The sequence below is a fragment of the Delphinus delphis genome, chromosome 4, assembly GCF_949987515.2.
Source record: "Delphinus delphis chromosome 4, mDelDel1.2, whole genome shotgun sequence".
Lineage (NCBI taxonomy): Eukaryota > Metazoa > Chordata > Mammalia > Artiodactyla > Delphinidae > Delphinus > Delphinus delphis.
In genome coordinates this window covers 133,732,594-133,759,950 of record NC_082686.1, presented here as the reverse complement: position 1 = coordinate 133,759,950, position 27,357 = coordinate 133,732,594, and the positions used below count along the sequence as shown (strand labels likewise).

At 49.7% G+C, this 27,357-nt stretch overlaps 1 protein-coding gene across 1 annotated transcript in view; it reads right to left on the bottom strand.

Moving 5' to 3' along the window:
- The window catches only part of GALNT15 (polypeptide N-acetylgalactosaminyltransferase 15), a 39,314-nt gene extending 31,049 nt beyond the window's left edge, over positions 1-8,265 (bottom strand). The window contains exon 1 of the mRNA XM_060011513.1: positions 7,131-8,265. Coding sequence (XP_059867496.1) covers positions 7,131-7,807 — 677 coding nt within the window. The 5' untranslated portion in view covers positions 7,808-8,265. The remainder of the gene's footprint in view (positions 1-7,130) is intronic.
- Between the last annotated feature and the right edge of the window lie 19,092 nt (positions 8,266-27,357).

Genomic DNA, 27,357 nt, shown 5'->3' with positions numbered 1-27,357 from the left:
GTTTGTACACATCACACAAGTATCCAAAAGCCCACCCTGACCTCATTTGTCCATCTTCTGAGTGGCAGCAGGTGGGGAAGGAAAGACCCAGGGCTTTGGACTCAAATCAATGTGGCTTTGAATCTTGGCTCTGTTATTTATTTATATCCCTTAATTAGCCAGCACAGGGAGCCTGAGACCTTTCTCCAGCCCACGGCTGCTGCCTGGATTAAAAGGGATCATTCAGGCCCAGGAGAGCCGCTCAATGAGTGCAAACTTTATGTCTTCACACTCCAAGATCAGGAGAGCCTGCGTCTGTGTTTACACAAAGATGCACGCCCTCACTTCATGCAGTTCCAGGGTCCCCCGTGAACTCAGAACATGAATTTGGAGGCTGATTCTGAAGAGAATGAGTCACGGCAGTGCACCAGATGGCCTGGCTGTGACACAAACCCTCTCCTGCCCTTCCCTTGCCTGGCCAGAGTACAAAGGTTTCTGCCGGGTTTTCTAAAGCTGGTTTGGAGTGACTGACCCCCTGCTCCTACCAAATCAGCAGAGGCCCCCCCACTGAGATGGGCTTCCCTGTCTCAGCCCTGAGCCCAGTGATGTAACAGCTGCATCCCTCAGTGTACCCTGAGCTCTTTGGGGGTGGGGCTGGGGCTTGCTCACCTTCTCACTTCCAATAGTCGCTAAACAAATAATTATTCAATGAATGAAGGTGGACACTGTTCTTGCTTTCAAGGGGTGTATAGGCTGGCTGTCTATAGACACAGGACAATAATACCAATTTCTTGCATTCTGGGAAAACCCCGAGGTTCAGCCCATTGTGTCTCTAATTGGTAGAGCTCATCTTGGGGACACCAATTTCCAGGCCAGACCTGGGGATAGAGCGGCTGGAGATACAGCCTGCAGACAGTGCCTTAGAAGGATGGACAAAGGAGCTTACAGATGAGCGAGAAATGTGGAAGGGCTGGAGCCTGTAGGTGAGGCTGAGGCTGTCACTCGCCACAGTGGAGACAAGTCACACAGGGTGCGTGCAATCCCCTTCCCTTTGTGGGAGTCCTCTGAATTCTCCCAGCCTCCTTCTGAGGGGCTCCAGGCACCCTTGGCTTTGCTCTGATCCTGGCTCCCTAGTCCTGGACTAAAGATGGGTACCGACTAGGAGTCTCTGGTCTGAACACTGAAGGCTCCTGGTGCAAGAGCTCCGCCTAACAGGGACAGCTGCCCCAAGAATGGCCAGCTGCCCCAGACCGATCCTTGGTCTCAAGGTGATATTCAGACACACGGCGAGGGTCAGCAGCTGGTAGCAGGTCACAGAATGGGCAGTAAGCCAACGATGAGGCAGCAGAAGCCAAGAGGTAGCCCAGCGCTTCTCAGATATTAACAGGTACCCACATCACCCGGCATCTCCACAAATGCAGATTTGGGGTCCAGGAGGTCTGGGGTGGGGCCTGAGAGTCTGCATCTCTCGTGAGCAAGCTCCCGGGTGATGCTGATACAGGTGGGTGCTAGACGACAGCTTGAGTAGAGGACAAGACATCAGCAGGGAAGTTGCAACAGGAGTGAGTGCCGGGCCTCCAGCTGCCAGAGGACGTCAGGAAGGCACAATCCCAGAAGCACTGTGACCCGTGAGTCCCCTTCCTGCACTGCCTGCAGTCTTCCCTGGGCAGTCCCTGCTCCTTACTTCCCTGGGAAGACTCGAAGCAACCCTGCCACCTGCAGTCACATGAGTGTCTCTGTTCCTTTTCACCTAAGAGGACCTAGATCAGTAGCTCCCCGCCTAGCTGCACACAAGAATCACTTAGAGAGCGAGTCCCGGTCAGTTGTATTTTGCTCGGTTGGTCTGCGGGTGGGGAGCCTGGCCATGATGATTCACAAAACGCTCACATGCAGGCAGGGCTGTGAACCCTCATCAGCTTACTCAAACTTTAACACGAGCATAAACCACCTGCGGATCTTGTTAAAAACAGAGTTTCTCAAGCAGTAGGTCTGAGTGGGCCTGAGACTCTGCATTTCTGATGCTGCGGGTCTGAGGCCCACACTTTGAGTGGCACTGCAGTAAATAACACCAGCTTTCCCCAGTAATTAAAAAAAGATTAGATGCAGGTGGATCACTTCTGATCTAACCCCCGAGGCTGGCCCGAAGCACAAGACAAGACCCCACTGCACTGGGCACCATAAGTGCATTCGATCTCAAAGAGTCACACTCAGCTCTGTCTACACCACAACCCCACTGTGGGGGCCGGATCCAGGGTGGAGGTCCAGGGAGGTGCCGCTCCCGGCCGTGGCTACGCTGGCCTCGGGGGCTTGGTGCTTGTGGGTTCCCTTCGACACCTGGCTGGCCAAGTCCCACACACACTGGGTTGTTTTCCCTCTCTTGTTGCCGGGGTGGGGGATGCGCTGGGCTCCAGCCCCCAGTCTCTGCCCCAGGCTACTAACCCCTCCCCAAGGGGCATGCCCACTCCCCCAGATTTACTGGTGATGCCCTGTCAGCTGCCTCTCCTCTCTTTTGCAGCCCAGGTGCCAAAGTCATCCTGGGGTGTCTCGCTGCCCACCAGGAACTGACCTGACCCTGTGGCCTGCAGCACCCCTCCTCCTTGACAACAAAGCTCCTGCCAAAGGGGCCTCTGGGGCAGGAGGGGGGCGGGGTGAGCAGAGGAGGAGATGCTCCTTCCTACCTCCCCCCACTCCCTCTCCCAGGCAGGGGAGTGCCTGGTGCCTCGCAGCCCTGGTTCTCAGCCCTGGCTGCATGTTGGAACTACCAGGGGACACCCAGGCCTCACCCCAGACCAACTAAATAAGAATCCCTGAAAGTGGGACCTGCCCAGGAGTCCTTCTTATGACTTCCCAGGTGATTCCGATGTGCTGCCAAATTTGTGATGACTTAGCAGCTGGAGGGGCAGAAAATAACCCATGGGTCAGAGAAAGGACAGTGGTGTGAGGCCCACAGCTGCCCGCTCCAATCTTCCTCCGTCTTTACAACTCACTCCTAGGGCCTATGCTAGAGAATACAATAAGGGCATCTTCTGTTTGGCCTTGAACACTGGGGGGGGGGGGTTGGCGGGGGGGGAATCAGCACACACTTCATCTCATTTGATCCACAACCCTACGCAAGGGTGTTATTATCATCGCCATTTTACAGTTGGAGAAACCGAGGCTCAGAGAGGTTGAATGATTACACAAGGTCACACAGTAAGGGTTGGTGTCCAGAATTCAACCCCAGGTCCACTGTTCTACGGGCGTATGATTTAGTCACAGTTGCGGGCATATAAACCAGGGAAACGTGGGCCAAATGGTAAACACAAGTTATAAGTTGGCACAGGCAGGTAGCGTGCAGCCAGCTACGGCTGACCTGACATTTGCGTTTAAGTGTAAAACCCTGGGCCATGAAGGGGGCTGTGTTCCTTTCTGCCTCTCTTCTCTATTCTCCAATCCCAGAACTACCTCCTCCATGGAAACTTCCAGAACCCTACTACCTCTCCACTCACCATCCTGTCTAGTATCAGCTTGTAAAAATTCAGATCGCTGGGTTCCAACTCAGAGCCACCGATAGTCTCTAGCGATGGAGTCTGAAAAATCTACATTTTTTTTTGTTTTTTTTGCGGTACGCGGGCCTCTCACTGCTGTGGCCTCTCCCACTGCGGAGCACAGTCTCCGGACGCGCAGGCTCAGCGGCCATGGCTCACAGGCCTAGCTGCTCCGCGGCATGTGGGACCTTCCCGGACCGGGGCACAAACCCGTGTTCTCTGCATCGGCAGGCGGGCTCTCAACCACTGCGCCACCAGGGAAACCCTGAAAAATCTACATTTTAAACAAACAATCTGCAGGAATCTAACATGCACATACGTTTGGGAACCAATGATGTAGTCCCTTGCTGCTCAAAACTGTGGTCTCTGGACCATCAGTGCTGGGGGACCTGATAGAAATGTCGCATCTGGGGCTGCACCCCTGGCCAACTACCAACATACTCTGCATTTTCACAAGATGCCTGGGGCGATTTGCATACATGTTGAAATTTGAGAAACAGGCTCTATGCAATCTGCTGGGCATAAAGAGTGTCCTCAGACACAAAGGGTAGGTGCTTGAGAAATGGCTGTTCTTTTATGGGTTGTATTTGGGCCCAGTTTTAAATCTAGAAAAATGGTACAGATGAACCTATTTGCAGGACAGGAATAGAGACGGAGAAGTGGAGGACGGACATGTGGACACGGAGGGCGGGGGTGGGGGTGGGGAAGGGGAGGGTGGGATGAATTGGGAGATAAGGATTGAAATATATACACTACCATGCATAAAATAGACAGCTAGCAGGAACATGCTATAAAGCACAGGAAGCTCAGCTCTGTGCTCTGTGATGACCTAGATGGGTGGGGTGGGGGGGAGGGAGGTCCAAGAGGGAGGGGATGTATGTATACATATAGCGGATTTCTGTACAGCAGAAACTAACACAACATTGTAAAGCAATTATGCTCCAATAAAAAAAAAAATTTAATAAATAGAGTGATGGGAGAAGGAGAGTCCTGGCACCCTGGAGGGAGGGTTGTGGCCTTACTTTGCAGAGAAGCCCTTGTGCATCCTGGAGCCTGCCAGGAAGGGGCGGCGCCAGTGCCTGTGCGCTTCTGGGGGAGGGGAGTCTGGGATCTCAGGCCGGGCGCACAGGCTGCAGGGACAGGCTTCGGCCAGAAGAGGGCGCCACATCCTGCCGGACAGAACCAAGCTGTGGGCGGGGAGACCTACCGGCCTGGTTAGCCTGGGACGGAGGGGTTACTGCGATGGGAAAGTCCAGGCAAACTGAAACTAGTTGGTCACTCTGGCTGGAAGAAGCACACACAGAAGTGGTGCACACATGCACATACACACGTGCACATCACACGCATGACACAGTGTACCCACACATGCACAACACTCACCCATGCACTTCACACCACAAGCACAACACAGACAACACACTTGCAAAAGTACACACGCGCCGCTTGCACAACACATTTATAACACAAGGAGCACACACCACGCAATGCACATGTGCAGCACACTCACAACAAATACGCATGTACGCAGACCACACAAACACGCCGAACAAGCCGTACATCACAGCACACACACAGGCACACAAGCACAGTAGGGGTGCCCATCACGCCACGTGCACAGCATACACACATGAACCACACACACACAATACACCCGTGCCCTTCACACCACTTACACAACGCATGGGAAAACACACAACACACACAAGCACACCATACATATCACACACGTGCACACAGTCATGACACACGTACCACAAAAACATACAGCCCAAGCACCACATAACAACACACACAGGCACAATGCCATGTGCACCACATACATGATGCGTGCACGTGTCACGCAATCACGATGCATACACGCATGAACATTGACACAGCAACAACACACATGCACACATGACAAGACACCACACAGCTTGCACCCGTGCACATCACATCACAGCATACACAGGCACCAGGCACACGGGCACCACTAACACACTACACACAACACACATGCACAGCATCCATTTGACACACGCACAACACAATGCAGCCACACTTGCACGATGCGGACACACAGAGACACACACACTCACAGCTTTGGGAGCCAGAGACTCTTGATCGAGGCCGTGTGTCTGGTTGGTAAAACGTCCTTGCTCCAGGCCAATGAAAAGATGTATCAAAAGAATTGGAAAACGATATATTGATTCATTCAGCAATTGTTTCTTTACTGTGTGCTGGGACTACAGGTTCACTGCATGGCAAGGGAAGCAGGCACCGAATAAACGGATACATCAATGACCATTTAGCTTCGGTTGTCATGAGTGTTACGAATTAAGGCTGCAGAGAGCACAAACCTGTGATGAGGGGGCGGGGCCTGGATGGGTCTGGGAGTTGCCTGAAAAGAGCTGTTGCAGCCAAGACCTGGAGTCGGAGCATCAGAGCTGGGGCTTTGGTGACATGGGTGAGACTCTGAGGTACACAGTCTAAGGAGGCTTCACCCTCCAGGCGACTGCATCTGCACGCCCCTGAGGGCGAGTGGCTGAGTGGCCAGGCTCAGAGGAGCCCCATCAGGGATCTGAGAAGTAAGTGGTCCGGCTCTCAACTGCTGCTTCACTCCAATCCTCCCGCCCAGAGGGCTGGAGGATGGGTTTGCTTCCCGGGAAACTCTGAGCTCTGGAAAGAGCAGTGCTTATAGGGAAGGGACCTAGTCACCCAACTACCCAGCTGCCCTGCTCCTGGATGCTGGTAACCAGACCCCTCCTCTGCACCCGCCATGGTAATGGTGGGGAGGGCAGGGGGTCCAGGACGAGCCCACCGTTTCCCTGGGCACAGCCTGTATGTCATCCTACTTCCCAGCTTGCCTCCTGGGGGCGGGGGCACCCTGCCAGGTCAGGCTGCATGAGTGCAGTGTTCTAGATCCTGGGTCCTGGACCTGTCCCCTTAGTTTCACCGACTAAGGAAGGGGGCGTAGAGTGGGGGGCTCAGGCAATTTGGAGCAAATCCCTGCTTTGGCACCTACTAGCTGTGTGACTGTGGGTAAGTCACTTGGCTTCTCTGTGCGTCATTTTCATACGCATAAAATAGGCATGATCGTAGTGCTAGCACCCATCCTTATAAGTTGTAAGGATTTTTGAGTCAATACATGAAAAGCTCTTTGATTAAAGTCAGGCACATGGCAAGAGCCACATAAAGGTTAGCTGCAATTGTTACCTTCATCCAAAATAAAAGTAAACCCAACAATCATACTATTAAAATGTGCTGGAACTGGAAGCGTCTTGGAGAACATCCACCCTAGGCCCCTCTGGGTTATAGAGATAAAGCTGTTTGACAATCCACAGAGACAGAAGGACTAGAACCCAGGACGGGAAGAGAAGGGACAGGGAAGGGTTCCTCCTTTTCTGTCTCTAGGACGGTGGTTCTCCCCTGGAGGGCTGGTTAAAGACAGATCGCTGGACCCCACCCAGGGTTTCTGCCTCTGCATCTCTAACACGTCCTCAGGGGATGCCACCGCTGGTCCAGGGACCACACGTGGAGAAGCGCTGCCCTGAGGCAGTGGAAGCAGAATGCAGAAAGTCTGCATCCCTGAGTATGCTGGTTGCCCTCCAGGAACGGGGAAAGGAGAAGCAAGGGCCTACTTACAGTGGATGCCGTACCTCCGGCAGCGCCCTCTGCAGGGGGATGCGGGCACTGAGCGCCTCCTCCAGGCTGAGCGAGGTCAGCGCCTCTTCTTCAGATGCCCCCGCGTCCTCCTCCTCGGCCGCCCAGTCCCTCTCGGGGGCGTCCTCGTCCGGCCTCCTGCTCAGCCGCTTGATGAGCTGGTAGCTGCCACCTCTCTTGCCCTGGCTCTGGTTCCCTCTCGCCCTGGGAGAGGCCACAGCCACCAGGAGCTGATCCTCCCGCAGCGAGATGAAGGGCGGCAGACCCTCCAGAGGGCCGTACTCTTGGTCCTCGTCCTTGGACTCCAGCACCCACTCCTGGGATTCCCCAAAGTCCAGGCGGTACCCGGCTTCGGGGTCGTGCTTGGCGACCTGAGCTGGGACAGCCTGGGGCAGGGCAGGCAGGGGAGGGTGCAGCACGGCCAGCATCAGCAACACACATCCCAGCAGCAGGAATTGCAGCCTGCAAGGTCCACGCCTGCATCGCTTCCTTACCAGCATGTGGCTGGAACTTGCCAAACGCAACAGGTCATGTTCAAATTCACTGTTTCCTCCTGCTCCGGGTTCCTCCAAGCTGGCAGCAGAACCTGGCGTCCTGGGTCCACCTGGAAGGTTTTTCTGCCGGTCACTTAACCTGCTCCTTTTTTCCCCCGCTGACATTTGCCAGCAGCGTGTGTAAGACCGGCTTCCACTTACAATAAGAAAGCCACGGACCCAAGTCCCAGCCCAGGTCCCCTCTGAGCGGACGTCTTTAATTGCCTTCCAAAAGCCCGTTCACAGGGACTTCAGACTGAACTGTTTGCGCCTCCCTCCACCCCCACCTTTTGATGCCCTTTTCCTCTTTGGGAAAAATAATGTTTCCTTTCTGCTCAGGGGTCCTAGTCCCACGTGTTTCGCTTCCCCCCCCTTGCACGAATTGTCAGGCTGCTATGAGATGTCTGGGGGTAGCCGGTGGGTCCTCAGTCTGGCAAAGCTGACAGCCGTCCTCTTTTGGACCCTGCAAGTCGGGTCAGCTCAACAGATGTGAAGTCGGCAGCAGGCTAATTTCCTTTCACACATTGCTCCCCGCGCAGCCGGCCCGAGAAGCTCTGCCAGACGCCGCAGGCGTGCGCCTCGCTCATGGTCCTAATGCCCTCACTATTCCCAGGCTTTGTGCAACCGGAGGAACCCGACTCCGGGGAAAACAAACGCCGTCACCGCTAGGACCAAACCCAACAGGAACACCCTAGGAGTTCTGATTCGAATCTCCTTCACAGGAAGGCTTCTTTCCCCACCCAAAGGGGCGGGAAAGAATATGCCCTCCTAATTTCCGGAAGGCTGTACCTGGGATGGAAATGCAGGGAGCTCGCTGCCTATTTGCACACTCAGCCTCCGACAGGTCTGAGGACCACCGTCCTCAACCTTCTGAAAAGGAGTGGAGCTGGGGAGATGCTTTTGTCACAAGCCCCTCCTGCCCACAACAGCACCTGAATGCCTGCTCTGCGCTGGCCTCTGAGCAGGCTGGGGGTGGGGGGTGGGGAGTCAGAAGAAGAGGGGCATGCTCCTTCAGTTGTAAATGTCCTTCATTCAACCAATGAATATTGATGAGCACCCACCATGTGCCAAAACTATCCCGGAGACTGGGGGTATAGCAACGAATAAAACAGCAAAATGTGCACCTCGTGGAACTTACATTCTAGTGGGAAAGACAGACAGACATAATTAAAATATACAGTGGGAGGCACTTCCCTGGCGGCGCAATGGTTAAGACGCCACACTCCCAATGCAGGGGGCTTGGGTTCGATCCCTGGTCAGGGAACTAGATCCCACATCCATGCCTCAACTAAGGAGCCTAAAAGCCACAACTAAGGAGCCTGCCTGCCGCAGCTAGCACTTGGTACAACCAAATAAATAAATAAATATTTTTTAAAATAATAATAAAAAAATAAAATATACAGTGGGAGAGACAGTGATAAGGGCTAAGGAGAAAAATAAAGCAGGGAAAGGGGCTGGGGAACAGGGGCTGGGGTTGGCAATTGACACTGAGCGAGGGAAGGGCTCTCAGAAGCATTTGTGAACGAGGAGGCCTGGGCAGCTCAGTGGGGTGAGCATTTGGGGCAGAGAGCACAGCAAGTACAAAGGTCTTGCGACCAAGAGCATGCCTGGCCTTTTGAGGACCCGCAGAGGGCCCGTGTGGCTGGAACAGAGTGGGCAGGGTGGGAATGGAATGAGAGAGGTAAGAGGGGGGATTACTTAGGACCTTGGGGGGCTAAGGTCGGGATTTTGGCTTTTCCTCTGAGTAAGATGAGAGCCCTTGGAGGGTTGTAAGCAGAAGACAGACACAGTCAACTCGGACGTTAACTGGTCCACTCTGGCTGCTATGCTGAGGTTAGACAGTTGGGGAGAACAGGGCAGAAGCGGGGAGACCAACTGAGGTGTTACTGCGGTGAGACGTGATAAGGGCATCATTGGAGGTGGGGCAGTGCTCGGCTTCTGGACGCATTTTAAGGAAGAACCTATACGATTGGTTGGTGAATTAACGTCCAGTGTGAGAGAAAGATGAGTCAAGGATGATTACAAGTTTTTGGTCTGAGCAGTTGGAAGAATCAAGTTGCCGTCAAGGGAGATGGGGAAGGCTGGGAGCATGGAGAGGGCAGTGAAAGCAGTGGTTCCGTTGGGGACACGCATAGTTGGAGATGGCGTTTCAACAGCCAAGGGGAGGGGAAGGGTGGGCAGCTGGATATATGGATGCTGGGGATATATGATAGCTGGAGGTCAGAGGACAGGTCTGGCCTGAAGATAAACAGCCAGACGCCAGCAGCACATAGATGGTGCCTGAAGATCCTGGAGGGAGTGATGGAGACGGGAGAGACGAGGGGAGCCAGCGAGCTCAGAGGCCTCGGGCGTCAGGTGGACCGGATTGATGGAGGGTGGGTAGCTGGCACCATGAGATGCCACCATCCTGATGTCTGAAGAGGAACCAGGGGTGGGGTGGGGAGGGCTGTCATTGCAGGGTTCCTGGATGAATTGCTCATTGTTTCTGATTTGATTTAATCTTAAATTGTGAGCATAAACATCTCATGGGGAAAAAAATGTTTTTCCTTTGGATTCAGTTGCTGCTTCCAGCCTGTGTGCATGTGTGTGTGTTCACATTTGTTTTCCCTGAAGCCACTGAGTCAGAGGTGAAAGAGTGGGTCCTAAACGATTGTTCTCGACAGCCCAGCACAGCGCCCAATGGACAGCTCATAGGAATTGCCATATTGGACTGTATTTTCCAAATCCCACATCAGGATGTCCTGGGGATGGGAATTGTATGACTTCCAGGTTTAAGAGGCAGGCGTTCTGGGAGATGTGGTTTAGAATGTAAGGACATCTGGGGGTTAACGAGGATGATAGGATGGAGAGTTTTGATTCCAGGAAGCTTTCGGAGATCTAAGGGTGCACAGTCTCCGCCCTCGGGCAGAGCGCCCTCCTCCATCCTCTCCAGTAACACTGGCCTCCAACTTGCCAGCCTCGTCCCACCTCAGGGCCTTTACCTGGCCTTCCTTCTGCTTGATGGCCCTTTCCCCAGAAGTCCAGCCACATGGTTCACTTCCCCACTTTGATGTCAACTCCAAGATCGCCTATTCAGGGAGAGCTCCCCAACCCACCTCTTCCCATCAGAAGCCCTCCATCCACGTGTGGCATTGTCTGTCTGCTTCCCCTCTGCTTTCTCCGTGTCTCCATGGCTCTTCTCAATACTCGGTGAGTAAGATACTCATCCGTGTCACTTCTTGATCTGTTTCTATTCATTTTGCTGCTCATTATGGGTCATCTTTCACTGGCTCTTTGCATGCCTAGTCATTTTAACTTTGATTCCAGATGCTGTGAATTTTATCTTGTTGGATATTGGATATGTCCGTATTTCTATACATATTTTGAGCTTTTTCTCTGGAAGGTCAAATGGTTTGATCTTTGAGCCGTCTTTAGCTAAGGGCCAATTTCCCCCCACTTACTGAAGCAAGACCTTCTGAGTACTCGGCCTGATGCCCCATGAATGACGAGTTTCCACTCTCGCCGGTGGGAGCACTGACTATTCCCCGCCCTGTGTGAGCTCTGAGGAGTCCTCCCTCTGCTCCTTTAGCTGGTTCCTTCTCTGGCCTTGAGTAGTTTTCCCACAGGGATGTTCTGATCAGAGCTCCTGTGAAGACTTGGGCTCCTTGCAAATCTCCGGAGCTCTCTGTGTGTAGCTCTCTGCTCCCCAGGCCTCTGCTTTGCATGCTCTAACCCCCTTGGCCTCCCCAGTCTCCCAGTTCTATCTCAAGTCAGGGCCACACCCCGCTCCACCTGGGATCCCCTTCCTGCACGGTAGCCTGGAAACGGTCTCCAGGCAACACACTCACAGGTCTCACCTCATTTGTTTCCCCTCTCTCAGGGATGCTCTCCCTGTTACCTAAGGACAATTCCTGAAACTATTGTTTTATACTTCTTCCAGGGCTTTCAGTTGCCTCTGAATTACTTGAGGAGGAAAGCACTTCTGTGATGTTGTCTTCATTTGGAGTCCCCTAGTAGCGGGCTCTGGGGTATAGTTCATCCTGATGCGTTCTGGTTGTGTGAATTTGCCTACTTGCTACAATTTATTTGTAACCTCGAAATTAACACTTGTGTCACTTTCACAATCATTTGTGGACGAGTGCGGAGTGGCAGAAATGTTGACTTATGTGATGTGCACATTCCCAGCTGAGGTCACACAGGTGACACTCTGACCTTGTTCCAGCTCTCGTATTATAAACAAGTAACCTGTTCTATCTAGTGCTATGTTTACACATTTTTTGTGCTTTATGTTGGTGATTTTGCTGTTTAAAATGGCCCCCAAGCCTAGTGCTGAAGTGCTGTCTAGGGTCGTAAGCGTAGAAGGCTGTGATGAGCCTTACGGGGAAAATGCATGTGTTAGATGAGCTTCATTCCGGCATAAGTTCTAGTGCTGTTGGCCGTGAGTTCAATGTTAGTGAATCCACTATATATATTAAATATATTAAGGTGTCTTTGAATATAAACATATAGAACAAGGTTATGTATTGATTGGTTGACCAGAAGACCAGGGAGCAGTGGTTCTGTATTTGCTAATTCAGTATTCATAGCAACTTTGTAGAACATCACTCCTACGAAGTCTTGTTACTGTACAAAAAAACTGAACAAGTAGTTTATTCATGGAGGGGAGAGAGGAAGAGAGAGAGGGAAGGGAAGGCAGCCTTTGAAGAGCATGTCATCAGGGCAGCTATTACTGTGGGGACCTAGAGCTTAATATCATTGGAGTTGTTTGGGAGCCACAGTAGAGCACGCCTCAGGGTGATCACAATCAAGGGAGAGGGAGTTGGGGTATTTATGCACCAACCCCCCATCAGCTGAGGTCTGCTGGGGAGGGGCACTCAGGGCCTGCTAGGGAGCAGACAGAGGTACTGAATGCCAAAGGAAATCCTCAGGGAAAGAGGTACAGACGCTGGTGATTGAAGTCCAGCCTGGGTTTCTACTACAGGGGGAGAGGATCCAAGCATCTGCTGCAGATGGCATGACCAGGGCTTGTAAACTCAGATGCTTCCAGAAGCCAGGCAGGTAATATAAGCAAGAGCAGTAGGCCGAGGGGGGCTGCAGGACCCGAGAGTTTCTCTTCCTGTCTAACAAGAACAGCTGTTCCTCAGCTATGGCCAATTTTTGCCATGCAGGAAAATAGGCCGAGACTTGCCAAATCTTCTGGTTTTTCAAGAAAAGTGGGAAATTCAGATTTTTAAAAATGTGAAATCCTAAATTTGTAAAAGCTGGCAGTGAATTTAAAAACTTTTAAATACACCATGAAGGCCAAACAAAACATGGCGGCAGGCCAACTTCAGCCCACGGACCACCAATCTGCAATCTCTCTGGTAGAAGGTGCGCGAAACCCCACCTGTTGGGTATGAGGCTGGAGAAAATGGATCGTCATCTCCTGTGCACGCTAAGCCTTCTGGGAGTGCCAAGAGATGCCTAGAAGTCTGCCCTGACATCCATGTGGCTAGGCGTCCCTGTGTCTGTCCGGTGAGCTCACCTGACTCTCCTGCTTCAAGGTTTATTAGAAGTCCAAGGACCACCATTCCTCGTGGCTACAGGAGTTCTCCAGCGATTTCTTGTCACTGTTTTGGCATTTTTCCTCCTGTGAGAAATTAGCTGAGCCTCCTGGGCTATTCGTCTGGCATCTGCTCATCTGCACAGCCGGTCAGCCCACTCCATCACTAAGAACAGGGCTGCCTGCCCAGCCTTCCACCTGCACACAGACTAGAAATTGTCAGAGGAGCTTGCAAGTCGAGTGGTAGTGTGTGGGGAAGCAGGGCCCAGGGAATTGGCCACCATCTGGCATTTTCTGCAACTCAGAGGGAGGGAGAAGCCAATGGCTGTGCTCCCAGGGAAATGCAGAGCACCTGTCAGCCAGGGGTCAGGAGTCAGCCAGGGAAACAGATCCACCAAGAGACATAAATGGGAGATATATGACTCGTTACAGAGATATGATCTCACGTAATCTTGGGAGCTGGAAAGCGGTCTCTGCAAAGCTGTTGTCTTCACATCTGATGCTGAAGCCTGAAGTCCACAAGACAGGCAGCTACGAAGGAAAGATAGATGCAAAGTGGCGGAAATCAAGACCAAGCTGGAACCCCAGTGTGAGATGGAACCCCACACTGATGGACTAAAACCCGTGTCAATCCTTGCTGCCTCTGTGTAAGTGGTGTGGGTATCCTGCAGAAGCAGGCGTCCTTTGGTGTGGAGCTAAACGCAGACCCCTGGCCCAGACACAGGAGCGGAAGAGCTGAAGGAGGATTCAGGGGAAGTTCTACCGCTTCCCACCAATGACGTGAGTCAGCAGATTAGCAACATTATGTAGTATGAGCTACATTAATGTCTGTTGCTTCCCTTCTGCCCTTCCAGATTTCCCAAGAATCACTCTTGTGCCCCACTGTGGAGATACTAGACCAGCTCTGTCTTCACTTCTGGGGGTGCCTGAATGTCTGACTTTTGACGTATGACCGAGATAAAGGCAATGGGATGTGTGGTATGCTGTGTGAGGTCTGAACCTCTCCCGACAAGCGCAGGGTTATCTTCTTTACCAGCGGTTTGCAATGGCCTCCCCAGTTTGAGAAGCCTGGCTGGATGACTTAAAGAGCCACTTGGTTGGCTGTGTCCCCTCCTTACTCATGCCCACCCATAAATCCTACTTTCCTGTCAAAGAAAAAAAAAGCCACCTGGCTCTTTTCAGTGAGTTCTCCTAAAGCCAAGGTTCCTCACACAGATCTTGGCCCTTCAATCCAGAGATTCAGTGTGGCCTGTGTGGACAAATGTTGGGCCCCGATGCACAAATTTTGTCTCTCAGAAACGACCCTGTTCCCTTGCATTCTCTTTCTCTCCCTCCATTGGATCTTTCATCTTTAAATAAAAGTCTTAATGTAAGTATACTCTGTGGAGTCTGGAGAATCCATTCAAATATCTGAACTGGGGAAAACAATATAACCAACCCCACTGAAAATGTGTAAAAATGAGCATTCTGGGAAATGTAGGTCAGTCAAGCTAATTGATACCTTATGAAGTCATCACAATGTCCATGGGCTTCAGTGCTCTGTGGCCACTATCTTGGTATAGGGAAGTTTGCTCTTGGTGTCAGGAACAAGCTTGGCAGACCTAGGTTTTTCCAAAGAAATCATTCCACAGCTGCCTGGGGAACCAGAACAGACAAATTCTACGAGGAAACAAAGACTTGTTGATTTCTTAAAATCCTCCCTTCTTGTGATTCTGCGGCTAAAACCTTATGTGGTTTCTTGCTAGTTTTCCAATGCTAACAGAAAGAGAATGCAGGAGGGAAGGTCTGATTCCTTTTGGGAAGGATGCTCTAGAAAGATCCAGGAAGACATAGATGAAAAAACTAGAACTGCCAAGAGCGAGTTACAACATGGCAGATTTGGGCTCCATCAGTGGGAGGACTTTATAACATTTAGTGTAAATGTCCGATAGCTGAAGGGATTGCCCTGTGAGGACCTGAGTCCAACTCCTTGACTTGTTAGCTTTAGGCAGAGATTTAATAACATCCTTCCTTCCTCCTTCCCTCCCTCCCCCTGTCCCTCTCTTCCTTTCTTCTTCCTTCTTTTCGTCCTTCCTTCCATGCATCTGTCCATCCAGTAAATTTTCTCTGAATGAAATCAGTCAACCAACATTTATTGAATACCTATTATATGCCAGGTGCTGTGTTGGGCTCTGGAATCACAGCCCAACAGGGAAGGCAGTTGGGGTTATTGACCACCTGCTGTGTGCTGGGCACTGCTTGAGGTGCTAGAGATTAGAACCTAGGATAGCAGGCAGTCTGAGACTGGTGTTGAGATTCAATTCTAAGCCATGACCCTTAAGTGGATCCCCCAATTTGTGAGTCCCAGTCTGGTTGGCACTACCAGCCATGATTCCCTGACTCACAGTGACCCACGGGGCTTCTGTTGCCACTAAGACTGTTTTGGTTTGGCTGGGTCCAGTGGGGCTGGGATGTTCTGGTCTGTGACCTCATTGTTTATTATCATTTTTCAAAGCTTCTGCCTCCCTTCTGTAGGCTGGACCAGAGCCAGAGACAACAGAGTGGCTATGTGAAATAAACTCCAGCCAGCATTACTATCATCTTGAACACCCAAACAATGGGTCACATGCCTACAGCTCGTGATGTCTTGGCAGCCTGGCCGAGGCTGAGCTCTTCCATGGGATGGGAAGGCATTGGAAATGGCTGATCTGTGAATGTTTACAGGGTGAAATCCATGCAGATAGAGAGGAGATGAATTTACGAGTAGTCCACTCTCAGCCCTCAGGGAAAGACTAGGAAATACATTTAGCCTGACATTTAAAGATCTGATGTGATCCAGATGCTGTCACTTTAGCACCCAACTCTCCCCAAACACTGTGCAAGACCTGACAGGGGAGGGTGGCATGTGGGAGGACACGTGGGTGGAGGAAGGCCATGAGGTCAACAGTTCCCAAGATGGCGGCTGGGCTTTACCCCTTGGATGTGCCCTGTGCTGTGTCCCAATTTGCAAGGGTGGGACTGTCTCTAAAAGAGCCTTTTGAAAACGTTGTGCAGTCTCTTTGCAAACATGATATGATCCCTGAGAAAGAGAGTGTATACGAAGCTGGAGATGGCTCTTGACAAAAGTGGTTTGCTAATAAGCAAGAGTGGGACAGATAGAAATGTAGGCCTTTGCTGGCTGTGGAGGGAAGGCAGGGCTGGATTCCTGACAGAGAACTCTCATGGTCTATGGTGCTTTCCATCAGGACTCGTGCTCAGTTATGTGTTCAGAAGGCTGCTCATGCAGATGGTTGGGGGCATAGATGCTCCAGGCAACTCTGCAATGCTTGGAGGATGGGCATCTTTGTGAATGTACCTTGAATATTGAGTAGATTGGAGGTAGGGCTTGGAGGAAGTCTATGAAGTTTGTCTTAAGAAGTTAGAACTGAATTTTTTTAATACTTTATTATTTTTTAATTTTATTGAAATATAGTTGATTTACAAAGTTGTACTAGTTTCAGATGTACAGCATAATGGTTCAGTTATACATATATATAAATATATATATATTCTTTTCCATTATAGGTTATTATAAGATATTGAATATAGTTCCCTGTGCTATACAGTAGGTCCTTGTTGATTATCTATTTTATATATAATAGTGTGTATATTTCAATCTCAAACTCCTAAATTATCCCTAAACCTTAGAACTGAAGGTAATGCACCTGATTCTGGGGTGGTCACAGGTGTGATGGACGTTGGATCCCAGTCCAAATTCTGCAACCTATTCTCCGTGTGAACTTGCAAGTCCCTATATATTCACGGAAGGAAAGGGCTGGCTTAAATGTTCTCCAGAGATTTTTCGGCACTATGATGGAAACTGAACATGCATTATAAAATGGAGATCGTGCCTGAGCCATTTATACAGAATCTCCCAATAGTCACGCAGCTGGAGGAAAATGAAGAAACCTTAAATATTCTACCCAGCCTCCCTGCCTTCTGAGCAAAAGCATTCTTGGAATAACCAACTTCCTGGCCTCTACAAATATAACCCCACAGAGAACCAAGTCTTCAGCCACAAAGAGCTTTACTTCAGGTGTTTAAGACGACCCTGCATTCCCGATAAAAAGGCCCATGCTCTTGGCTCAAAATATCGCTGCAGGTTTTAAGTGACATTTGCATATTGATTTCAAAAGGCCCTGCGGCAACTCTGTAAATGAATTCATTAGAATAACTGACTCTGGTAGCTCTCCGACCCAGCAGTGACATCACCCCTACAGAGCACAGAGTTGAGCTTATGAACCAATCAAGATAATTGTGCCCTTGATTGGGAAGGATAAGTGTGCTGTTGAAGGCATTTGTCAGCTCTACAGCTGGGACTGTGTGGAGAGGCCAGGAGACAGTTTCAGAGAGAAGGCCGTGGGGAATTCCCTGGGTTGGGTGTTTGAGCGTTAATACTTCTTTCTCCATGAGGTAGAGGTGGCGGTGGGGCAGAAGCATGCATCCGAGATTGGAAGCCTTGCATCATGAAAGTCAGCATGACCTGCTTTGTAGAGTCTACAGTACTTTTTGTGCTCTGCTTCTTCCTAATCATAGCAGTTACCATTTGCACTTTGTTTTTATCAATATATTAGTCTCCTTTTTTGGAAAGGATTTGTGGTGGCTTGAGTGTACATTCAATTCAATAGGACAGAATAAATAGCTAAGGACACTGGGTCAAAGGAAAAGTAAGCTTAGGGAGTAAGATGAAACCAGAAGTAAAGTTAACACACAAATTATGTAAGCAATTGCAAAAGTGAACCACTCTGAGCTTCCTAGCAGCCAATGTAAGGAAGGGAACACGGTTGGTCATCGGGTTCACAGTACCCAAAGAATAAGAATGTTCCAACTGGACAATCAATAGATCCTCCTGGTCATTGCCCATGAAACATGGAGTTCAGGATTTTCATCTTTAAATGACAGGTACCTGGAGATAAAATGTCTGCATTGATCAGAAAGGGCAGTGCCAAATGCTTTGATAATCCAGAAAATGTTATATAGGGCAGATGTTCTTTTTGGTTTAAAAAAAATTGCTTAAACCAGGACTTATGCCTGAGTGGAGGCCCGTTCCACAGCTGCAGAAAGGTGAGCTGAAAGAGACCCCTCGCAGAGCCAAGAGTGTCCTGAAAAAAACTGTTTGGGACAAAGGGGAAAATTTTTTTTTTTTAACATCTTTATTGGAGTATAATTGCTTTACAATGGTGTGTTAGTTTCTGCTTTATAACAAAGTGAATCAGCTATATGTATACATATATCCCCATATCTCCTCCCACTTGCATCTCCCTCCCTCCCACCCTCCCTATCCCACCCCTCTAGGTGGTCACAAAGCACGGAGCTGATCTCCCTGTGCCATGCAGCTGCTTCCCATTAGCTATCTACCTTACGTTTGGTAGTGTATATATGCCCATGCCACTCTCTCACTTCGTCCCAGCTTCCCCTTCCCCCTCCCCATGTCCTCAAGTCCATTCTCTATGTCTGCGTCTTTATTCCTGTCCTGCCCCTAGGTCCTTCAGAACCTTTTTTTTTTTTTTTAGGTTCCATATATGTGCATTAGCATATGGTATTTGTTTTTCTCTTTCTGACTTACTTCACTCTGTATAACAGACTCTAGGTCCATCCACCTCACTACAAATAACTCAATTTCGTTTCTTTTTATGGCTGAGTAATGTTCCATTGTATATATGTGCCACATCTTCTTTATCCATTCATCTGTCCATGGACACTTAGGTTGCTTCCATGTCCTGGCTATTGTAAATAGAGCTGCAGTGAACATTTTGGTACATGACTCTTTCTGAATTATGGTTTTCTCAAGGTATATGCCCAGTAGTGGGATTGCTGGGTCATATGGTAGTTCTATTTGTAGTTTTTTAAGGACCCTCCATACTGTTCCCCATAGTGGCTGTATCAATTTACATTCTCACCAACAGTGAAAGAGGGTTCCCTACAGAGGGGAAATTAAGTGCCCAGTGTTCTAGGTCTTAGTACTGTGGGTCTTTCACCTTGGCTATGCATCAGAATAACCTTAGAGCTTTTTTTTTTTTAATTTATTTATTTATTTTTGGCTGCGCTGGGTCTTCGTTGCTGTGCACGGGCTTTCTCTAGTTGCCGTGAGCGGCGGCTACTCTTCATTGCGGTGCACGTGCTTCTCATTGTGGTGGCTTCTCTTGTCGCGGAGCACAGGCTCCAGACGTATGGGCTTCAGTAGTTGTGGCACGTGGGCTCAGCAGTTGTGGCTCACAGGCTTAGTTGCTCCGCAGCATGTGAGATCTTCCCAGACCAGGGCTCAAACCCGTGTCCCCTGCATTGGCAGGCGGATTCTTAACCACTGAGCCACCAGGGAAGCCCCGACCTTGGAGGTCTGAACAACACTGAAGTCCAGTCCTCCAGGGGATTCTAATGTGTCCCCAGAGATGGGGACCACCACTGCTCGGAGCATGGGGTTGTTTTGGGTGGAAAACCCCAGAGCAGCTTGCTAACCAATCACTGGCCATACCCACAGTTAATAAGCTGTCCTTGCTGGATCTGATTGTGAGTGATGGAAAATCCTGGTGAACACGGAGGAAATATGAACCTGCAGGTAGTGAAGCTGTTGACCTGCTGCATCAGGTTGTGGGAACTTAGCCAATGAGTTTTGGAGGATACCTGCCCACAGGAATACCCGAGCCCTTGCATACAGGACCCTGGTGGGCATTTGTTGTGACTTTGATTTACAGACGCTGATTAGCCAACCCGGTCCACCGAGGCTAACTGGGTCACAGGACTTGCGTTGCTAAAACTAGGAAAGCCCCAGGCAAACTGGGATGAGTTGGTCACCCCAATGGTTTGGTCTCTTCTCAAGACAGGATCAGAGAGTGGAAAGGGTGAGTCAGGCCTGAAGCCAAGCGGGTTTGACCCTCTGTGGATGTTTATCTGTGTCTTCCTTTCTACCTGGGCTGCCAGATGCAGGGTCCTCTCCCCCCCACCTCTGTTCCCATCTCCCTGAGACATTTCTGTGTCCATCCCGGATTCCAGCAGGGGCCCAGCCAGAGCTCTGGGGCCTCTGGGGCCTGGGAGGAAGTGGAACTTCCCCAAACTCTGAAGATCTGCTCTGTCAGATGCTGTAGGACCATGGCTTTTCTCCAAAGTCAAGACACAGGGCTTTGAGACTCACTGTCTTTTGCCTGGAGCCTTTGTCCTGGAAAGCCAGTGGGCAGCCCCTGGGGTACGAATGAAACAGGCCGGGACCTGGGACCTGGGGCCCTTTGCTGCAATGCTTTCACCTGGACAAACGTCTCCTTCAGCAACAAAATACAAAGAAACTCTAAGGTACTAAAAATAACTGCCCACATGCACAGTTGGGGGCAATTATGGACAACAAGATACAAAAAGACCAAAACCACAACTGCCACTTCTGAAGAGCCAGGAGCAAAAGCAGGGTGTCAGGAGAAAAAGCAGGGTACTGTGCATGCCCCCTGCACACAACACCACCAAAGAGGTGGGCAAACCACCTAAGTCACCCTTCTGGCCCGACCCCTGGACACACCGCTACCCTCACCCCATGTAAGGAACCAGCTTGCCCCTGCCTGAGGAGTGAGCGAGCAACGAAACCTGTTACTTGTTCTCGATCCTTCCTGCTGCAGCAGGGGCCCCAGTAAAGCCTTCCCTGAATTTCTTGTCTGCTCTCTGATCAACTTCTATTGATTAAGGAGGCCAAGAACCGTGGTCAGTAACACAAACGCTTAGATGACACAGGAACCCCACAGGCAAATGGTGCCCTGCTACCAGGGCTGGTTTCAGGGACACTCACTCATTAAGGCCCCTGCCCAGAAGCATCCAGGCTTGGTTTAACAGTTCTGCTGTCATCATCTTGAGCTCCTTAATAATTTTTGAACAAGGGGCCCTGCATTTTACTTTACGCCAGGCCCTGCAAATTCCGCGGCCAGATCTGCCTGCCACCCAGCCCAAAGGCAACCCCTCCACCTTCGTTCCACCCAAACAGATTCACTTATGCTGCTTTTGCCAGGGGTGCCGTTATGGAAAAAACTGAAATTAAAATGGGAAATTTTACCCGAGGGACTCACAACCTGGCTAATTCCTGGCCTAATTCCGGAATCTCTCAATCACATTTCCAAGGGGCACAGCCCCCAAATCTGCATTTTAGGAAAGGTACCTGGGTGATTCTGATGCATGGCGAAGATTGGGCTCCAGTATTTTAGAGCAGGATTTTAAGTCAAAATAAGTAAGGGGGGAAAAAAGAAAGGGAGGGCTTCCTTGGTGGCGCAGTGGTTGAGAGTCCGCCTGCCGATGCAAGGGACACGGGTTCATGCCCCGGCCCGGGAGGATCCCACATGCCGCGGAGCGGCTAAGCCCGTGAGCCATGGCCGCTGAGCCTGCGCGTCCGGAGCCTGTGCTCCGCAACGGGGGAGGCCGCAACCGTGAGAGGCCCGCGTACTGCAAAAACAAAAACAAAAACAAAAAAAAAGAAAGGGAATAAGCTGTGAGAGGTAAGCACTTGTTGGAGTCGCTGAGTCAGGCAGACTTTCAGGCTCCTACACTTATCCATAGTGCCCTCGTTTGGTCCCGACTGTGGGGATGTTTCCCCTTTGTGGGTTTCACTGCCTGAAATAAGAAAAAAGTATCTCTGTTACAATTCTGTGAGCAAGTTCCTTGAGGCCTGGGCCTGCTCTCTGCCCATGTTTTAGCCCCTGCTACCCCTTGTAGCCAAGCCAGGCTGCCCAGCAAGAACCCCCAGATCAGCTCTCTGGAGCCTCACACCCCTGCCTGCACCACTCTCCGGTTTCACGGCTTCCCAAATGCCCTCCTTCTGACCAGCCTCTCCAGCTGCTACACCCCGTGTTTGCTTCTGATTTTGACTGATCTTGGCCCGTGGCCCTTGGCTGACTCCTTCTGGCACTCTCATGGAAGACTCCAGGGCAAACAATTACCTGTCCCCTCCTGGTCTAAGCTGTGTGTCTTTGTGAGAGTGAGAAAACAATGCCCCTAGTCAAGTCTCACATGAGTAAGAAATGTAGCAGATCTGGCTGGCTTCAGGCATGGCTGGATCTACTGACTCTCTCCATCTCTTTGCTTCGACTTCCTCTATGAGTGCTCAGAGTTGTATCTTTCGATTCTAAAGGAAAGGCATGGTGACCAACACTCCTTCCCCCATCACAGGCAGCAGGAGTTTAGTTGGCTCAGTCTGCCTCCTCTGGGGTCTCTCATCATCTGACGTTGACATCCAATGGTGGTGTGCTGGTAGATGTTTAACAACTGGCTCTTGCCAGGGGAGTGGGAAGGATGCCTTGACTTGTAGGATTTGCTGGTTTCTGTGATGTAAATACTATTATGGTGACATATTTCAAGCTACGGATATTATATCTGTCAACACAGAGTTGGGAAGAGATGTACAGTAGAATGCCATCATGTAGTATTGCCAGATACCATATTTGTAGGTAACCTCAGGCACACAGATAATAATAAAATGTGACAAGACAATTAGGAAGGGATGAATTTTGAGTAGCCATTACTTTTTCTTTTAATATAATCCATTTAAGTATAAACTTATATCATTTAAGTTTTAATAATGAATATGCTTAACAAGCAGCTAGCAAGATTCCTGAATTTCTTTTTCTTTTTTTTTTTTTGCGTTACGCGGGCCTCTCACTGTTGTGGCCTCTCCCGTTGCGGAGCACAGGCTCCGGACCCGCAGGCTCAGTGGCCATGGCTCACGGGCCCAGCCGCTCCACGGCATGTGGGATCCTCCCGGACCGGGGCACGAACCCGTGTCCCCTGCATCGGCAGGCGGACTCTCAGCCACTGCGCCACCAGGGAAGCCCTGTGAATTTTTTTTTTTTAATGTTTTGGCTTGCTCCACACAGCATGCAGGATCTTAGTTCCCTGACCAGGGATCAAATCCATGCCCCCTGCATTGGGGGCTCAGAGTCTTAACTACTGGACCACCAGGGAAGTCCCAAGATTCCTGAAATTTAACCATCGGCTCTCATGAGCTGGTACCAGCGGCTCCAACACATCACTGCTTCTAGAACTGGGCTCAGTGACAAATGGTGAACAACATTCAATTAAGAACATCTGCTAAGGACTCCGGGTGGAAGATGGGTGGCAGGCATGCCTTGGGTTTACCTTTTCTAGAATGTCAGCGATTTTATGAAAAGAACGTTTGTTTTTTTCAATTGCAAAGAACCTAGGATCCCCAAGTGAAATGGCACAATTTTCCCTGGGGAGGAACACGTAGATTTTGTTCCTGTTTATGATGCTTCTGCGGTGGGGTCTGACTGCATCTCATCGGCGTTGCCAAAGTCAGGAAAGAAGGGAGTGGGAGCCACCTGGGGGGGCATTTCTCATTTCTGTGCCAAGGTGCTAACAGATCTGTTAATTCTGCACACCATGGAAAAGCTAACTGCTGGAATGTGGGCATAGGTTGTTTTTCAGGTTCTTTTGCTTGAGTAGAGGGAGTCTTTACGGTCAGAATTTCACAGTTTAATATCTCATTAAGACTTCCTGCATCAGCTTTCCCGTTTCCCTCTTGTTTTCCCTGGTGGAATTTGCCAGCAGCTGAGCAGATCTGGGGGCTGGCTGGTTCTCGAAGGAACCAGGCAACAGCTGCCTCTGTGGAAGCATGACAGGTTAACGTGGCTTCCCGGGTGTCAAAAAGTCTCTTAAATAAGGAGCTGTTAGTTCTGGGTCCAATTTGGCTCAGTGGCTGTGGCTTGAGGAATTCCAGGTATTGATTCTGGAGCTGGAGAAGTGTCCCTGGGAACCAGGGTCCAGGGTGGCTCCCCTGCACCCCCACCCCCTCCCCTTTTGCTACACCAGTGATTAGTGCAAGAATCTGTATACAGTAGGTGCTTGTCAAACCTTCATCCCAAATTGATCAGTTGGAGGGTATGAATCACAGTGAAGAGATAATCATTCTTAGCAACAGGTTTAATTTTCACTTCTTTATTGAGTTATAATTTAGATAGAGTAAAATACATACGTCTGAAGTATACAGCTCAAACCTTTTCTGCATATACATATGTAAATATTCATGTGACCGCCATCCTATAAGATGTAGGTAATTTCCTTCACCCTAGAAAGTTCTCTGTGTCCTTTTCCAGTCAATGCCTCCCCCAGAGGCATCCACTATTCTGGTCTTGTCTTAGCTTGGGCTGCCATAGTAAAATACCATAGGCTGGGTGGCTTAAACAACAGAAAGTTACTTTCCCATGGTTCTGGAGGCTGGAAGTCCAAGAGGAAGGTTCCAGTCGATTCAGATGGCTGCCTTCTCACCCTGTTCCAGCATGACCTCGTCTTTGTATCTGGAGATAGTGAGACCTCTGTTATCTCTTCTTAAAAGGACACTAATCTTGTAGGATCAGGGCCCCTCTCTTATGATATCATTTAACCTTAATTACTTCTGTAGAGGCCCCATCTCCAAATACAGCCACACTGAGGGTTAAGGATTCAGCATAACAATGGGGACAGGGGTACAAGCATTCAGTCCACACAAATTAGCATTGCTGGCTCTAGAGCTTCAAACAGATGTGATCATACGGTACACGCTCCTCTGTGTCTGGCTGCCTTTGCTCAGTGTAATGTTTTCAAGATTCATCCACGTTGTTGTATGCATCAGTGATTCTTTCCTTTTTATTGCTAAATAGTGTTCCATTGTATAAATAGACCATAATTTGTTTATCCACCCTCCTACTGATGAATGTTAGGATTGTTTCCAGGCTGCCAATAGATATTTATTCTGTGTAGGTCATTACGTTAGCTGCTAGGATGTTAAAAAATGTAAAATATGTCCCTGCCCATCCGGAGCTTATGCTCGGGATCTGCGCTTAAAAAATAGCTAAGAAGGGGCTTCCCTGGTGGCGCAGTGGTTGAGAGTCCGCCTGCCGATGCAGGGGACACGGGTTCATGCCCCGGTCCGGGAGGATGCCGCATGCCGCGGAGCGGCTGGGCCCGCGAGCCATGGCCGCTGAGACTGCGCGTCCGGAGCCTGTGCTCCGCAACGGGAGAGGCCACAACAGTGAGAGGCCCGTGTACCGCCAAAAAAAAAAAAAAAAAAAAAAAAAGCTAAGAACATACCAACCTACCAAACAAAATAAAATATGACCCTGTGACTGACTCAGGGACTTGGAAGGAGGGAGATTTTTAAGGAATGTCAGTAAAGTCTGTTTGTAAATACATGTACTCAGAAGATGAGCCAGCTTAAAAATGTCAGCTGCCAGAGAAATGAAAGCAGCTCCAAGTGAGGTCCAAGCTGGCAGGCCATTAGGCCAGCTGCATAGGTACCTCTGGGAAGCCTCAAAATGCTTCATTGCCTGTGTTACGGGCCCAAGAGCTTCATGAAGTGGGAACAGGGTGAAAACATTCCCCTCGGAACAAAGCTGGCTCCTGCTTTGTTTTTGTGGTTTCCTCCAAGAGGGTGGGAGGGAAACGTTTGTGCTCAGAAGGATAGCTAGGCACCACGTCCATGGTCAGGAAGGGCTCTCCGTGGCCAGGGGTGATTGTTCCAAGTGATGGGAAGGCAGGGTGAGCAAAAGGGTATGGGTCCTGGTCCCAGTGTGGGGTCTAGAGGGTGCACATTCAGCTTCTCTGGCCCAAAGGTGTATTTGGGTGGGTTGGCAGAGGTTTGGCAGCTGTGACAATGTCACACGGGCAGGGATGGGCAGCTGGAATTGACAGCCCCCTAAAGGGACCTGGGGGCCTGCCTGGGGTCTGTGAGCAGAGCTGCTAATATCTGTCCGTGAGTCTGAGAGATGAGGTCTTGTGTGTGTCCTCATAGACCTTTAGAAGCTCCCCCACCAAGTTTCGTCTAACGCCCTGGGTCTTGCCTTTCCCTGACCAGCCATAGAGCAGATGGAGTTAAAGGGACTTCCGAGGTCCCTAAGCTTTCGGAGGTGAAAGGGTGACAGAATGAGTAATTGTGGGAGATTTCAGGAGAGTTACTCAGTGAAATCTCCCAACCATCGTTTTATGACCATGTTGGTGGTAACTATCCATTTCCTATTCATAATATCATATAATATTAGTGTTCTGCTTGCTTGGGGTTTAAACTCTCTTTCTTACATTTGTTTTGATTGAGAGGACAAAAACCATGTTAAAAAATTGGGAAGAAAACAAGAAAGCTTCCTAATAGCCCCTCCTCACAGATATTTTCACGTTGGTCTTACCTTCCGGTTCATTGTTTATGCACCATCTTTTCACAAATTTGCTTAAGCATTTATTTACCTGTGGCTGCAATAGACTTGACAACGATCACACTTAATGGCTGCATGATATTTAGTGTGGATGTGCCATAATTTTCTATTGCTGGACATCTCGGTGTCCAGATTTTGCTATTATCTGCAACTGAGTAATTCCTTTTAAAGAATTTGTACCCAAAGGTGCGCTTACCACAGCCCTGAGGGAGGCCCAGGGTGTCATCAGTGTTTCAAGGACAGAAAGACACAGAGGACTTGGAACTGCATTTTTGTGGGTCCAAAGGGAACCAGAACCAGAGCTGTGGTGGTGGTTGGGGGGAACTGTGGAAAGTATGTTTAAAATGTTAAAAAGGCAAGAAAAAAAGTTATAAAGGCAAAAGAAAGTATAATTCTCCTACAAGTATCTAATGAGTACATGTCAAAGTTTTGTTTTAATTCGTTCATTAGAGAACCAGATGTATAAGACAACCTGATATATGGTTAGTAAAAGAAAAAAATGGGCAGTTAAGATCGCTAAGTTAGATACAACACTGATTATTTTTCTTCGAGGCAATAAAACTACAACCTTTAGTGTTATCTTCTCTATAAACAGAAAGTCATTTTTATCTCTACAGGAAAAAAATCATTTACACCACTTGGATAAAAGCCATTTGTATCTTAATGGTTTTCAACAAGTTAATAGCTAATTTTAGAGACTTGCGAAATATGGAATCAAGAGTAAATAGTAAGTCAAAGTTATTTCCTTCTAGAAGGTCCAATGCCCCTGAGGCAGCCATTCTTTTCTGCATCCTTTTTTGCTTTATTTCTGACTTTTGGAAATTGTTTTTCTTGAAGAGAGAAGTGACCTGGAGAGGGGAGTCCATGGTGATGTTAACTGTCCCCTCCAGCTATTTCAGAGCAGGGCAGCACCGCCAGATTTTTCTCTTGGCTTGAAGCAACAAGGGGTACAGATGGCTGGTGAGGACAAAAAA